This window comes from Hippopotamus amphibius, chromosome 4 (assembly GCF_030028045.1).
Source record: "Hippopotamus amphibius kiboko isolate mHipAmp2 chromosome 4, mHipAmp2.hap2, whole genome shotgun sequence".
Lineage (NCBI taxonomy): Eukaryota > Metazoa > Chordata > Mammalia > Artiodactyla > Hippopotamidae > Hippopotamus > Hippopotamus amphibius.
Genome location: NC_080189.1, coordinates 80,982,471 through 80,998,685, shown reverse-complemented (window position 1 = coordinate 80,998,685; position 16,215 = coordinate 80,982,471). Strand labels below are relative to the sequence as shown.

Below are 16,215 nucleotides of genomic sequence, written 5' to 3'. Positions count from 1 at the left end.
TTCTAAGGGGAGATGAGACAAAATAGTGAGGGTCTTGTTACCGAAGGGCCTCAAACCACAGATGGAAAACACGACACAGGGCTAGTCTGAGGAATTTTCTGGCACACCAGGAACTGGGCCCTCCCTGTACCTTGAACCAGATAACTTTCTGCAGAGAACACAGTGAAGCCTTCATTCCTTTCGGGGTGGGTAGAGCACTGCCTGACTCAGAAACCTGAGAAATCAGAACGTATTGATGGTCCTGTGTTTCCAGGACCTCCTACAAGGAAATAGGCCGCATATGACAAATTCATGTGAAAAGATGAAGGAGTGATGAGTTCCTGTTGCATAAGAAATCTGGTAGAACTGTGACCTAGAAAGACAGAAGGAATAGACTGTCAGAAGACGAAATCTGAAGCTGTCCTTGGCATGTGCTATCCCAAGACCCCTGAGTTTATTTTCCAACTTAGGTAATTCTCTCTTCTTTTACTTTTTTCCTTTTTTTACTGGGAAGCAGTGTGGCCCATTGGCAAAGATTCGGGAATTGGAGAAAGACTGTCTGGCTTTGAATCCTGGCTTGGCTTCTTTTAGCTCTGTGACTTCCCCTCTGTGTCACTCAGTTTTCCCCATTTGTAAAATGGGGGTCGTGGTAGTACCTTCTGACTTTATCCTAAGGGCTGAATGAATCAGATGTGCAAAGCACATGTAATAGTGTTTGGCACATAGTAAGTGTTTGTTAACTAAGTAAAATAAGTCCCATGTTTCCAAAGTTCCTTTTACTATAACTAGTTAAAATTCAAGGGTATGAAATTAATTTCTGGTGTACATTATGATGCTGTTGGAGACAGTAAGTATGTACTTATCGGATGATTGGGTAATCATTCAACCTCCCTTAGCCTCCCTTTTGTTATCTGTAGGAAGAGGAAAACATACCTATCTCAAGGGGTTGTAGTGAGAAATACACGAAATACATATTTGAAAAGTGCTTGTTATGTCCGACATGCTTAAGAAAAATTTCCGTCCATGTAGTAGAGGGAACTCTGCTCAGTATTCTGTAATAACCTAAATGGGAAAAGAATTTGAAAAAGAATAGATACATGTATATGTATAACTGAATCACTTTGCTGTACACCTGAAACTAACACAACATTGTTCATCAAGTATACTCCAATATAAAATAAAAATTTAAAAAAAAAGAATTAGTGTTTGAAGACAAAAAAAGCTGTCCTTAATTAAAATGAATGAATAGAATTGATTTTTAAAGAAAAGGGTTCCTGCCTCCTTTTTCCTTTTCCTTTAAATAATCTTCTCCTTGACTGTTAAAGATTTTTAAAAGTTAAGACTTTTATCCCCAACTTGCTGTCGTGACTCTAAGATGCAGCTCATGTGTTCATGTTCTGGTAAGTCTGGGTCTGAAATGAGCAGGTGACCAAGACTCTCCTTGAGGAATCTAGGTGGCTAAGGTCAGCACTGCAGCAGGGAAGGAAAAGTAACAGTAGTAGCTTGCATGTATTGAGTGCTTGCTGCGTGCCCAGTTCTGTTCTAAGAGGTTCTAAGACTCCTCACAACTTTATACGACAGGGACCATTTTCATCTCCATTTTACAGAGAAAGCTACTGAAGCCCAGGTAATTAAGTAAATGGCCCAAGGAGATACACTGAATACACGGCAGAGCCAGTATGGGAACCTAGACCCTCTGGCTCCCTGAACCCATACTCTTAACCCCCTTGCCATGTCATTTCTCGAAAACAATGGCTATGATGTCAGCAGATCTATATGTGCATCTGCTATGTGCTGTGTGCCCTTGTACACATTTCATAACCTCTCTGAGCTGCATGTTCCTCTTCTGTGATATAGGAATAAAAGGCACTAAAAAATGCAAAAACTCTCTAAGGTTATTGTGAGGATCAAATTAGATAACAAATATAAAGCGCTTAGCCCCAGGTCTGGTATACAGTAAGGGCTCACTAAGTAGTAGTTGCCAATGTCATCGTGTACCAGGAGAGACTGGGGCGGGTTCCTCCTCATCTACCTTTGCATTTTGTCAGCCTCCAGCTCTTGACCTGTGGATTCCTGGAGGTTTATCAGTTCAGCCTCCCAGGAATGGGCATACGCAGAAGCTGAGGTCAAAGGCATCGTCACTTTCCTAGAACCCGATACACTGTCCCTGAGAGGACCAAGGGCAGGTCACACACAGTCCTTATGGAGAGGTGAGTCTAACCCACAAGTCCTGCCACCCAGCCCCCTTCCCAGTGAGGGCCTTGCCCCACCAATCCTTTAGACTAGGTAGGCTCCTCCCAAGGACAGCACTTGGGGTTCCAGGTCTGGTACCAGCTGATGTGCTGGAGATTGCTGTAGTGTGCATTTCTTTCAGCATTTTTTGGTTTGATTGCCTTCATTAATGCAGAGGAAAAAATCCACAACTTTGTTAATCCCTAAGTGTCTATGAGTCAGTCTCAGAGAACTCTGCATTTGTTTCTCTGCCTCTTTCTGTGGGGCACAACAGAGTCCACAGTTCTTTCAAAAGTAAAACTGCCCTAATTTCTACCCTGAAGTCAATGGAGATGTATCTGTTAAAGGCCAAGAATTCCTCTTTGCAAGAAATGCATTTATCTTGGAACTTATGAGCTGTACAGATTAATTTTTCATTCCTTTCATTTGCTTCCTGTGGACACAAAACATTTTGATGCAATTGATTTTGATATAGAACTTAGATAATAGAGAAAAGGCTGCCTAAATAATGTATGTAAAACCTCAGCATCAGGGATGTTGGAATAAATACAATTGCCTTGGAAATACATTGCTTTGGAATGAAGACATTTAGGTGGTAAATGACCTCTCAATTTACAGATCCTGGCCCAAACTCTTCCCTGAATTCCAGATTTGCATAGCTAAAGGCTTCTCTCTTCAGATATCTCACTGGCAAGTCAAACAGCAGCTTCAAAAAAGAACTTGACTTCTGCTTTCACCCAGGCTTGTCTGTGAATCTACTCAGTCTTCCGCATGTGGTAGATGGCCCCACCAGTTTTTCAGCTCAGAAATGGGAGTCCTCCTTTGATCCTCCACCCTCCCTCGCCAGTTACCTTGAGCCTTGCACTTCATCAGCAAGCCCTTTCCTTCTATCGCCAGAACAGTCCTCAAATACATCTACTTTCCCCAATTCTGTAGGCACCATCCTAGTCTAGGCCACCATCATCTCCTCTGATCGCCCCAGAACAGCCTCCAAGCCCATTGATCGCATCCTCTGCCCAGCGACAGGAGTATTTAAGCCTTGTCACCACTCTGCTTAAAGCCCCAGCCACTTCCCAGTGAACTCAGAATAAGATGCGATTTTACTACCATAGCCTATAAATCCTCGTGCCTCTCCCTCCAGCTTTATCTAGAAACTACCAAATGATATTCGAGCCACACTGGAGCTTTTTTCAGTTCCTTGAACATCAAGCCTGTTTGTACTGCCTGGAGTCTTCCTCCACTAGTTGTATTGATAGCTCAGCTTAAGAATCGTCTGATCGGTTTGGTCTTAGCTGCACATCATATTTAGAGTACAGTAAGTCCCCTATTTATGAACGAGTTCCATTCCAAGAGCACGTTCATTAAGTCCAATTTGTTCCTAAGTCCAGCAAAGTTAGCCTAGGTACCCAGCTAACACAGTTGGCTATATAGTACTGCACTGTAATAGGTTTATAATACTTCTCACACAAGTAATATATAAAAAAACAGAGAATAAAGAAAACATTTTTTAATCTTGCAGTACAGTACCTTGAAGAGTACAATAGTACAGTGCAGTAGCTGGCATGTAGAGGCACGTATGCATCTTTGAAAGTCCACAACTTGAAAATGTATATGTAGGGGACTTACTGTAGTCTTTCCTACCCCATGACCCCTCCCCACCATGCCTGCAATAGTCTCCTCTTTTCAGCCAGGGTCCTACTCATTTTATAATTTTTTATCAAATTAAAACTATTTATTTGTTTGCCTATTTGTTCATTGTCTGTCTTCCAAATCAGAATGTAAATTCCATGAGAGTAGGGTCTAGGTATGTTTTGTTTGCTAATATATATCTACATTATATAGTCTAGATCTTGACACAGGGATACTCACAAATTATATGTAGAATACATTAGTGGATTTATATAATGATAATAAATAAAATGATATAAACACTATTTATTCAAATATCTTTAATTGTTACCAATAATTAGTTCAACACACTTGTACTGAATGACAGAGCATGGACCACAGAGTCTGACATACAGGACATTTTGTCCTGGTTCTATCTCTTACTTACCTGGGTAATCTTAGACAAACTAATCCTTTAAAGGGTCTCAATTTCGTGATCTGTAAAATACGAGTTATAATGCTCTCTATTTTGTAAGTTGAAAAGTCCAGTGAGATAATGCAGATAAAAAGCAGAGTCCAAAATCATCACAAGTGTTCAAGAGAAGATGTTTGCCGTTATCTTCGTTAGAGGGACCACAAAAGGCATTGGGGACAATTAGCAAATACAATTGGCATTCTTCTGCCTGTGTAGGGGATACAGCAACTACATAGACAATCTAATGCACTGTGCTTAATGCTGTTATAGAGGATACACAGATAACAAGTCCTACTTGAATGTCCTTGGCATCAAAGTCAACAGGTTTTCTTTACTTATATTCTATCAATTACTTAAAATTTTGTCACATTGTAATTTGCTTCATATTTGAATCTTAATTTTCTTATGCAAATTTGGTTTTTTTCTAGAGTTTCTAATTCTTATATTTTTCTTGCATATGTAGCTTTATCTCACTATTATACTTTTTCCAACCTTTCACTCATACTAATTATACAGTTAAGGCTCTTCTGCCTCCTTAGACTCCCTCTTTGGAAGACCTCTGTCCTTCTCCATGTCTACCTTGTCCAGGCTGTCATTCTGGGACCTTCCTTCCCAGCACTTCTTGGTTGGTCCTCAGTGTGTACCAGAAGCTTCGTCTTTCATTTACCCCAATGTTTTACTGGAGTCAACTTCAAGAAACATAGTATGCTTACTTAATCTTTGAAAGTTTGAAAATACCTTTATATTTGATTAATCATTTAACTGGATATACTATTCTGGTTTAACATCATTTCCATTTAGAAAATTGAAAGCAAGCTTCACTTTGTTCTAGTTTCTAGTAAAAACTAGTGAGACTAATCTATATTGAGGCATTTAATCCTTTTGCTTTTAGTCCTGCTTCTAGTCTGTGATCCGTCTCTCTCTTAACCATTGATTTTAAGAAAAGAGGCTCGGGAAATTCCCTGGTGGTCCAGTGGTTAGGACTCGGCGACTTCACTGCTGAGGGTGTGGGTTTGATCCCTGGTCAGAGAACTAAGATTCCACAAACCATGCACAGCATGGCCAAAAATTTTAAAAAATAAATTAAATTTTTAAAAAAGATGCTCTCGGGGAGGTGAAATGGACTGGTTGACATCGACTTCCTCTCAGTGTCCTGGTAGAATATCTGTGTTTCAGCTTTCTCTACCTCTTTTCCCCATCAACATGATCCCATCCATGTCATTCTTAAATTTGTTGTAATATCTCATTGACTAGTGATGCTCTCGCCTATACTTTTCACTCATATGAAGTTTTATGTTTGTTTGTTTAACTCCTATACTTTTATTTCAGTGGTTTATCAGGAGAGAGTGAAGGCAATATATTGAACAATATACATGTTCAAAGCCCCAAAATACACAACTTGAAATTATAGTAGAGTTTGACATCATTTATGTGTACTCTAATTTATTTAACCAGTATCCAAGTTTTGGACTTATTTTCCTAGTTTTTTTTTTTCAATATTACAGCTATTTGACCTCTTTATCTGGAAAGAAGAGGTTAGAGATAGGCCTGTGAGGACAGTACATGAGGAAATGATTATTAAACACTTACTCCTAACAAAGTAACCTTTGGAAGCTAATAATAGATGGAGAAGTTTTCTTTCTTTCTTTTTTTAAAGTATAGAACCCCACACAAAGAACCCTCACAGGCTGTGTGTTAGAAAGCCTTGTGAGAAGAAGAGAGGAATTAAGAGTAAGTAGATTTAGAAATTTGTTTAGATGCTTGCATATAAAATTTGTCGGCATTCCTGATTACATCCATAGAAAAAAATGTTAAAGCAGGATTTCTCCAGCCAAGTGTGGGAACACTTTTAAAACTCTTGATATTTAGTTGACAAATTTCCCTTCAGAAGAATTGCACCAATTTCCATTCCTACCAATTACGGAGCTCTTAAACACACACTGAGATGATATCCACAAGGTTTGCTAGTTTTATAAACAAAATTGTGTCTTATTACTTCATATACATTTCTTTATTACTGATATCGAGTATTACCCGTATTGTATTACCCAAATGTCAAACCAATCCTCCATAGGTATTGCCAACCTCATTTTAGAAATCTATAGACTGAGACTCAGGCACTTTTAAGAATTCTCAAGATCACACAGCTTTCAAGTGTTTGAAAGCATATGCGAGTGTAGATATTGCTTTGCCAAAAAATGATTTAAGAACATGTGACTTATCTGCTCATCTTCTTTTTTAACAGAAAATCAGAGTATTTGTTCTTTCTGGACCGTAAATGTAAATAATTATGTCAAACATGTTCTACTTCTTGAAACAAATATATTTGAAAAGCCCTTTATTCCCTTTGTGCAAAGCCTCGACTGGGAGCGATGTCCCAGGCACACAGGATTATTGCACAGGGTGGCAAGGACAGATTTCAGTTGACTCATGAGAACTTAGCTTTCTTTGGGATCTGGATATTGCTTCATTTGTCTCATTGTGCATATATACATATATGTATTTTTAAATTTATTTTTGGCTGCGTTGGGTCTTGTTGCTGCCAGGGCTTTCTCTCCTTGTGGCGAACGGGGGCTACGCTTTGTTGTGGTGCACAGGTTTCTCAGTGCGGTGGCTTCTCTTGTTGTGGAGCACAGGCTCTAGGCACGTGGGCTTCAGTAGCTGCAGCACGATGGCTCAGTAGTTGTGGCACACGGGCCCCAGAGCACGAGGGCTTCAGTAGTTGTGGCACACTGGCTCTAGAGTGCAGCCTGAGTAGTTGTGGTGCACGGGCTTGGTTGCTCTGTGGCACATGGGATCTTCCTGGACTAGGGATCGAACCCGTGTCCCCTGCATGGGCAGGAGGATTCTTAACCACTGCACCACCAGGGAAGTCCATATATAATTTTAAGGACTGCAAATTTGTGTTCTTTTATAAACCACATGGCAAAATGATATGTTACAGTAGCGGCACCCCCCCCCCCCACCGCCGCTTTATCCATGGGTTCATTTTCCAAGGTTTCAGTTACTTGTGGTCAACCGTGGTCTGAAAATATTAAATAGAAAATTCTAGAAGGAAATAATTCATAAATTTAAAATTGCGTGCTGTTCTGAGTAGAGTGATGAAATCTCCTGCCATCCCCCTCTGTCCCTTGAATCATCCCTTTGTTAGTAGCCATCTAGGTTATCAGACTGACTCTCCATCAGTGGCAGTGCTTGTGTTCAAGTGACCCTTAATTTACTAAATAATGGCCCCAAAGCGCAAGAGTAGTGATGCTGGCAGTTCAGGTATGCCAAAGAGAAGCTGTAAAGAGCTTCTTCTAAGTGAAAAGGTAAAAGTTCTCAACTTAATAAGGAAAGAAAAAAAAAGTATGCTGAGGTTGCTGAGATCTACAGTAAGAACAAATCTTCTATCCGTGAAATTGTGAAGAAGAAAAAAGAAATTTGTGCTAGTTTTGGGGTCACACCTCAAACTGCGAAAGTTAAGGCCACAGTGTGTCATAGGTGCTGAGTTAAGATGGAAAACGCATTACGTATGTACAGTAAGATATTTTGAGAGATCACTTTTACATAACTTTTATTACAGTATGTTATCATTGTTCTATTTTATTACTGGTTATAGTTGTTCATCGCTTACTGTGCCTTGTTTATATATTAAACTTTATCCTAAGTGTGTATGGATAAGAAAAAACAGTATACATAGGGTTTGGCATTATCTGTGGTTTAGACATCCACATGGGGTCTTGGAAAGTATCCCCCACAGATAAGGGGGCACTACTGTATTTAAGAAATGTTTAGGAAATTACGATTTGAAAGTACAGTACAGATACCCATACTGTACTTTGATATTAAATTGCATGGACAAATCCCAGCTTCAGAGTCTTTCTAAAATCAATCATATGCAAAATACCTGGTTCCTGAAGGGGCATATGGAAAAGTATATACAATTTCTTAAACTGCGGTATGGCTAACTTAGTAACATATATTTATTTAGAGACGCCTAAGCTTTCCAAATATATGGTATCTTCCAGGTGTCTTTATCCTAGCAAGTCTAAAAATTACCAAGTAATACAATTCCACCAACCTAAATTCTTTAAGTTTTTTTTTTGTGCAAAGTGTTAAATGCCCTTCATCCTAAACTGGTAGCATAGTGTTTTGTGTCGATCTGGAAGCTCCCAGGAAAGGATGGTGCATAGTGGGGGTGACAACTTGAACTGCCCTTTCCTGAGGGCAGTTCTTGAGGCTGGGACCTCAAGAACTCCCTCATACACTATCCCTGCAGGGAGGTTAAAAGTCCAAGTTCTAAGTACCAATACAACGGTACTCCAGTGTGGATGAATCTCAAAAACATTATGCTAAGTGAAGGATGCCAGACGTTAAAGGCCACATATTGTGTGATTTCATTGATATGAAATATCCAGAATAGATAAATCCAGAAACAGGAAGGTTAGTGGTTGCCAAGGGATGGGGGAGGGGGGAATTGAGAGAAACTGCTTAAGGGACGAGGGTTTTACTGGGAGTGATGGAAATACTTTGGAACTACATAGAGGTGGTGGTCGCACAGTGTTGCAAATGTACTAAATGCCACGGAATAGTTCACTTGAAAATGGTGAATTTTATGTGAGTGTCACCTTAACTGATTCTTTTTTAACAAAAGCCCAAGTTCCTGACCCAGCAGACCTGAACTTGGAAACTGACACTTCCTAGCTGTGTGATGTTGGGCAAGTTATTCTCATTTCTTAACCTGGATCCTAACTTAACCCTTTTACCTTAAACCTCCATCAATAGCTATACAGGATTGCCAGGAGGATTATACAAGATGGTGTATGTAAAACCTTCAGCACAGTGGCCGGCACAGCCTAAATTCTTATGAAATGGTAGCTACCACTGCTAACACTCCTGGTGGCAGCAATAGTAGTAAAATGGTAGCTGTGTTTCAACCCAGATTCTTCAATAGTCAAGTGAGGGGACTTCCCTGGTGGTCCAATGGTAAAGAATCTGCCTTTCCATGCAGGGGATGCAGGTTCCATCCCTGGTCTGGGAAGATCCCACATGTCTTGGGGCAACTAAGCCCGTGTGTCACAACTAGAGAAGAGAAAACCTACACAGCCCAACTGGAGAGAAGCCTGGACACTGCAACGAAGAGCCTGCATGCCTTAACGAAGATCCCACGTGCTGCAACTAAGGCCCATCGCAAGCAAAAAAAGAAAAGTCAAGTGACTATTTTCCAGTCCATCATCTGGTTTCAGGTTATCGTGTTAGGAAAAAGCCACATGGCTTTGACTTCAGCCTTGTATTCAGTCGGCGGAGTCCTTCTTTTGGGAAACAAGTGTTAGATGAAAACTGTGGTTAAGGTCAAAATGGGACACATCCCTAAGACACCAAAGTATCACCTTTCCCAGGAGCACAAGGGATAGTGCCTCCCAATGTGTGCTCCTTTCCTAGAAAGTGACCAACCTGTGAAAAAAGAGTCATATGCTGGAGCATTTGAAAGGAAGTATGAGAAGAAAAAAAAAAAAAGAAAGAATTTCCCTGAGCTTCAGGGAAGGAAAACTTTGAAGTTGCCCTTTATCTGGAGCGGATGGCTTGATGGTTTTAGGAGGTCTGTGTCCTCTCTCTCCATCAACAATGGCTTCCTCAGCATTACCGTTTCTGAATGGAATTCTCCAAAGAGCCCGGAGCACAGTTTCCACTTTACTGACATTCTGTTAACCACATGTGCTTTGGTTTTATCTGTTCTTCCTATGGGCTCCCCAAATTGAGAAGAGGCTGGAAAAATTTTTATGAGATAGAAATGTACTGTTTTGAAGTCTTCTTGTGACTCTCTAATTTGTTTTCCCGAAGGCTAATCAAGTGAAATGTAAAGGACAGCCAACATAAATACCACTTATTGAATGAGACAACAAAGGTAAAATCTGTGGTAACAGCTTGTTCCCCAGCTTGTCCATGGAAGGGTGAGAAGCAAGATGAGGCTGCTAAGGGTATGGAAAGTACATGGCCTTGAATGTGAGATGGTTCAGATGGACATGGATTTGCATCCTGGTGCTGTTAATTATTAGCCATGTGACCTTGAGCAAAACCTTAGCTTTGGGGACTTCAGTGTCTTTAGATGAAGAATGGAGGTGATAAAATCCTTTCCCAATGGTTGTTGAAAGCATTGCTTGACTTACCCTGTTTTCAGTGGCTCAGTACTCAGCAAAGAGCTGGCAATAAATATCCTTTTCCCCTTGCACTGCAAAGCATCAAGGGAGGTGATGGGGCAGCTTAGTGTCCGGTAGGTTTTGTGCATTGTTGTGGGTTAGGGGATGCTTACTTCATGCTTTCTGCCCATCATCTCATTTAAATCCTTACCTCAAGGATTTAAGGATTTAAATGAGATAAGTAGTAAACGTTATCACACCCACTTTAGTTGCAGAACATGAGGCTCAGAGAAGTTATTTGTCCAAGATGGCGCTGCTCAAAAGTAGAAGAGCTGATATCCAAAGAGAAGTCTCTCTTGACAGCAAAGCTCGCACCCATAACCTCTTCTACCACCTAAAGCCTTCACCCAGGGTATGACTGTGATTTAGTTGATCTGCAGTCTGTTGAACTGAATCTTGGAACTCTACAGTAGACACTGAGTAGTAAACCTTCAGGTTACCTTCACCTGGCATCAGATTTCCAGCTTCAGAGAGACAGTATGTATCTGTGGCCACTGTTCTCTGGGACCTAGAAGTCAACTCAGTTGAGTGACCTTTTCCTGCGAGTCTTTGTGACAAGCTAGGCACATCCATGCTAGTCAGATGACCGCTGCACAGTTGGATAAAAAACTAAGTCAAGAAAAGCCACATGCGCAAACACAGTTCTTTCCAAAATGATGGTCCATCTGCAAGGGTGTAACTGGCAGTGATATTCTTGGCATTCACCGCAAACACTCAAGGTTGCTTGGGTAATGAATTTCCGAGGGTTAGTCATTAACAGGCTTCCTGCTTTTCTCCCCCTTTGACAGGCCCAGCTGTGAGATACAGTAAGTTCAAGATGTCAGAGGCCAGCCCGCCCCCCCTACTTGGGCAGCACACGACGCACATCCTGAAGGAGGTCCTCAGATACGATAACAGGGCCATCGAGGAGCTGCTCAGTGCTGGAGTGGTGACCCAACATGAGGTTGAGTGACAAAGGAAAAATGCTTTTTTGCAAAACCACAGTCTGAATGCATTTTGCTAGCAAAGGCAAAATAGACTTTCTGGACCCTTCTCCCTAATTCTGATGCCTGCCACTGAAGAGTTAGAGGAATTCCAGATTTCCTGCCTGGCGTCTCCAGAATGGCTCTGGTATCAGTGAATCGAGTGCTTTCTAAACGTACCCCACCTTTGATTCCTTACTAATTTACCCCAGATAATAGATTAATTGTGGATTTGTGGGGCTTTTTTTTGGGGGGTGGGGTTAAAAATTTTTTTCTGGAAAAATACATTCCTCATTCTAATTACGTTAATAGCCTAAACGTTTGCCCCTCCAGCCCACGCAGGTCTGAGAAAGAGCAGATCTCTTGACGTTCTTTACTTGCACATAAAGTCCTCATTTAAACCTTTGTTAGGAAGTCAAGGCAATAAGCAGAATGACAGTCTCAGTGATTGATTTTAAACAGAATAACTTAATTTTGAGCTCGTGAACCCTTTGTTAATCTGTAATTTAAACCATGGAATTTGTTAATGTCCGTTATAAAACTGAGCTCCGTTCTCCCCTGTGGGGGTAAATATTTGTTTTATGTTGTGTTTCTTTGATTATTTCATGAGACATGGCAGAAAATCAATCTCCACCAATGAATTTTGGGATGTTGGTATCTGCATAAGGGGATGAAGAGTGGCTCTTTAATTGGTACCTTATTTTGAGCCAAGCGCAAATGCAATAGGTTTTTAAATGAATATCAGATGACTATCTTGGTATTAAATAATGTCTAAATAATGACAAATCTGAGAATGAAAGGAAGATGTTTCTATGTGATCTGAGTGTCCACTGTAGAAGAATATATCATGCGTTAGTATTAAGTATTTGCATTTAAGTATTTGCGAATTTGAAGTATAATAACATCTTCTGTCCAGAAGGTGCTAACTGATTTTCATATGTGTTCCAGGAGGAATTGTCACTCAGACTGTCAATCACCCAAGCCCAGGTACAGACCAAGGAATCAGATGACCCCATGGTCAATATCCTGATATGATCACAATTCACGCTGTTAGGCACATATATCTTAAAGCCGTGTCCTTACACGCCAAGTGATCATTGAAGGTTAAATTACAGATGTTCATCTTTCAAACTGTGATTTAGAGCTAGTTTTCTTATTGTGTTCTTTTTTATTGGAAGGATTTGAGCCATTTATCCATGCTGTAAGCCCCAATATGTTTCTAGAATCAAGGATTACAAATAAATAGGACATCTGTCTTCTCACGAGGCCTCCTGGGACTTTTTAGAAGAATGCCTACTAATTCTTGAAACACTTATTATTGCCCTCTCTGCTTTCCTCTTTGTGGACCTCTTATTCTGAGGAACTCCTGCTGTTATCCCACTAGTTAGAATTTCATCATGCAAGGGTAATTCGATACCTTCTGCAGTACTTTACCCCCCAATGGCTAATTCGTAGATATATATCTGGAGACATGCACTTCAGGCCAGACATCTAAATGAAATTCTTCCATATATATACAATTAGTAATGAAAATGGTGAAAAGCTGGATGACAGAGAATTGGCAAAACCACATGTCTTGAAAGACATTTCTCCACCATTGCTCCTAGTGATCTAAGTAGAAGTCTTGAAATGCAAATTACTTGGTTACTGAGCAGTAACCCTAAAGATCTGGGTCGCCGCATGTAGCAGAGTGTTGATCATTCAGAGAGGGTCGAAAAATGCCTCTAAAACCTTGAAATCAATCAAGACTGCAGTCTTGGTCCACAGCAGAGTCACCGTTGGAGACCGTCTCCAGTGTAATCATGTATGTAACTGTCCAGATTTCCGCCTACACAACGCAAAACCATCCAGGAGAACTTTGAACCTGTTCATTATGCAACAGATAGAATTAACTGTATGGATTTAGTGAGAGAAATAATTTAGGATATATTTCAAGTTCAGAGAGATAATTAGTCCTACAAGAAACATTGTGCTTGCTAAAATTTCTAGCAGCATGTCCCCAATCAAATTATGCCTATAAACAATGTGCTGTTTTAATTATCAGGGCCTTATTATCTTGTACACTTCCAAAGCTGAACATACTATTAAGATACCATATGCTCCAGTTCACTTTGTGTCAGGGCCTACCTTCTGGCAGATTTATATTTGAGGCTGGCCTTGAAAGTTCTTTGAAACTTTGCAGGTTAATCGTTATGTGTATCTACAAGCAACTGGTCGGCTTCCCTAGATTTTTTCCTTAAACTTTCTGCTGCCATGATTTTCTGGTTAATCGAGCATGATATTTTCCAGCATGCAGTCTCATATGCTGAATGTTTCCCCAGAAGACGAGAAATGAACATGGACCAGTTTGGTGTGATCCCCCCGCTTAGCTGATGTTCTTTCTTGTTCACTCTATCTACTAGGAGTTAGCAACACAGTCATTATTAAAAAAAAAAAAAAAGGAAGAAAGAGAAAGAAAGAAGAAAGGAAAAAGAAAGAAAGTAAAAGAAAAAGGAAGAAAGAAAGAAAAGAGAGAAGAAAGAAAGAAAGAAGAAAGAAAGAAAGAAAGAAAGAAAGAAAGAAAGAAAGAAAGAAAGAAAGAAAGAAAGAAAGAAAGAAAGAAGGAAAGAAAGGAAGGAAGAAAGAAAGGAAAAAGAAAGGAAGAAAGAAAAAGAAAGAAAACAAAGGAGGTCTCACAAAGGCTATTTCATACTAGCTTATTAGGCTATAACCTGGATAACCCACAGTGGGGGGCTTTTGCATTTGACTTCAAGACCCCTGCTTTCAGCCTTTTTCAGGGAAATTCACACCCACTGGTATCTCAGCTGAATTTGATATCTCACCACCGACTGGTCCCATGACCTTGGCGTGTGGTCTGCCTTTATGGCTGTGAGTCTTGCTGGTCACTGTCCCACATGGCTCAATGCTACCTTCCTCCAAGGACTCCTTCTCCAGATCCTGGGCCAGCAGGCACTGAGAAAGAACATCAGCTAGAGCTGCACAGACAGTACAGATCGTTTGCCTCTGCTCTGACGGCTTGTGTGGCAAAGGAGATGAGAGGGGGAAAAAAGGCACCGTCTGCACCCTCCATTCCCGGGCCCTGGGCTATTCGTTTTCATCCCCCAAGCTTTAGAGATTGCTCTTGCATTTGCTTCTATTCATTGGAGAATATCTGCTTAGTAAGTCCTTAAATTCATGAGATTCTTCAGACACGATGTATCTGCAAAAAATGGTTGTTCACCTTGAATTGTAGTGTCAATGACCCTTAGGAGGCCAGAATGTTCAGCTCACTTCTTTTCCTTCTCAATTTTGTGGTACAATCATTATTTGTTAAGGAGGATGAAAAGGTTTAGGAAAATTCCATTCCAAAGAACTGTTGGGGAAAACAAAAAAAGACATCACAGAGGCTTTTACATTGAGGTGCAGAACTTTACTCAGACATCAGGATAAAATTGTGTTACTTCTTACAATCCTAGTATAGAACTACCAGGGTTCAATGTTTTATAAATTATTACTCTTGTACAATGGCTAAATGGTATGTCTGTATAGATATACCAGGCTATCTTCTGGGTACAGACGGACCTGAGCTTTTAAACCAGGCTGGCTTTATGCAGGACAGGCTCATGTGGTGGGATTTGTGGAGTATTGTGGAGTACAAGCACTCCAGTAGACATATTTCCCCCCACACCGTCCAAAAACATGTCTTCTAGCATCAGTCTAGAAAGTTAAAGTATTATAGACAAATGAATGCAAATACTTTGAAGCCATATATTTATTCTACACACTAGAGGAAAAGAGTGTGAGTTTTGAAGGGAGGAGAGTTGGAGTAAGTACATTTGATGAGGAGGAAAGGCAGAGAGAGCGTGCTGAGGTCAGGCAGACCCAAGGGCATGTTTGCCCTGGAGACCCTGGTGAGCCCATCACAGTGCTGACGTGCGGGTGCTGAGAGGGGAGGCTGGGCCCTGGGAGGAGCTCACATGCTACCCAGGAAACAGAATTCACTCACCTCAAATTTTTTTCTGGAGAAATAGTTCTTTTTTTTTTTCCCATTCTATAAGACCTTCACATTAAAGGGAATACCCAGCCTCCCGATCCTTTGCAACATTTTTAAAAACATTTTGGTTTTATATTGGAGCACAGTTGATTAACAATGTTGTGGTAGCTTCAGGTATACAGCAAAGTGATTCAGTTATACCCGTGCATGTGTCCATTCTTTCAAATTCTTTTCCCATTTGGGTCATCACAGAGTACTGAGTAGAGTGCCCGGTGCTCTACAGTAGGTCCCTGTTGGTGATCTATTGTATACATAGTAGTGTGTACATGTCAATCCCAACCTCCCCGTCTATCCCTTCCCCCCACCCTTTCCTCCTGGTAACCATAAATTCATTCTCTAAGTCTGTGAGTCTGTTTCTGTTTTGTAAATAAGTTCATTTGTATCATTTCTTTTTTTTTTTTTTAAAGAGGCTATGGTGGGCAGGATAATGGCCCGCCAAAGAGGCCTATGTCCAAATTCCCAGAACCTGTGGATAGTGTTACCTTCCATGGCAAGAGGGAATTAAGGTCGCTAATCAGCTGACCTTAAAATAAGGAGATTGTCCTAGATGGTCCTGGTGGGCCTGATACAATCATGGAGGCCTTTAAGTGTGGAAGAGTCAGTGTCAGAGAGACAAGATGTGAGGAGGACTTTCCTGATCATTACGGGATTTGAAAATGGAAATGAGTGAAGGAATGTAGGCATCTTCTAGATGAAAAATGCAAAAAAAAAAAAAAAAGGACTCTCCTTTAGAGCCTCTGGAAGGAA

At 40.6% G+C, this 16,215-nt stretch overlaps 1 protein-coding gene across 2 annotated transcripts in view; it reads left to right on the top strand.

Moving 5' to 3' along the window:
* Positions 1 to 12,913, top strand: part of SUGCT (succinyl-CoA:glutarate-CoA transferase) — a 667,361-nt gene extending 654,448 nt beyond the window's left edge. For both annotated transcript variants that reach the window (XM_057731039.1, XM_057731038.1), the window contains 2 exons: positions 11,262 to 11,416; positions 12,384 to 12,913. In XM_057731039.1, the coding sequence (XP_057587022.1) occupies positions 11,262 to 11,416; positions 12,384 to 12,470 (242 nt within the window). In that variant the 3' untranslated portion in view covers positions 12,471 to 12,913. The remainder of the gene's footprint in view (positions 1 to 11,261; positions 11,417 to 12,383) is intronic.
* The last annotated feature ends 3,302 nt before the right edge of the window (positions 12,914 to 16,215 follow it).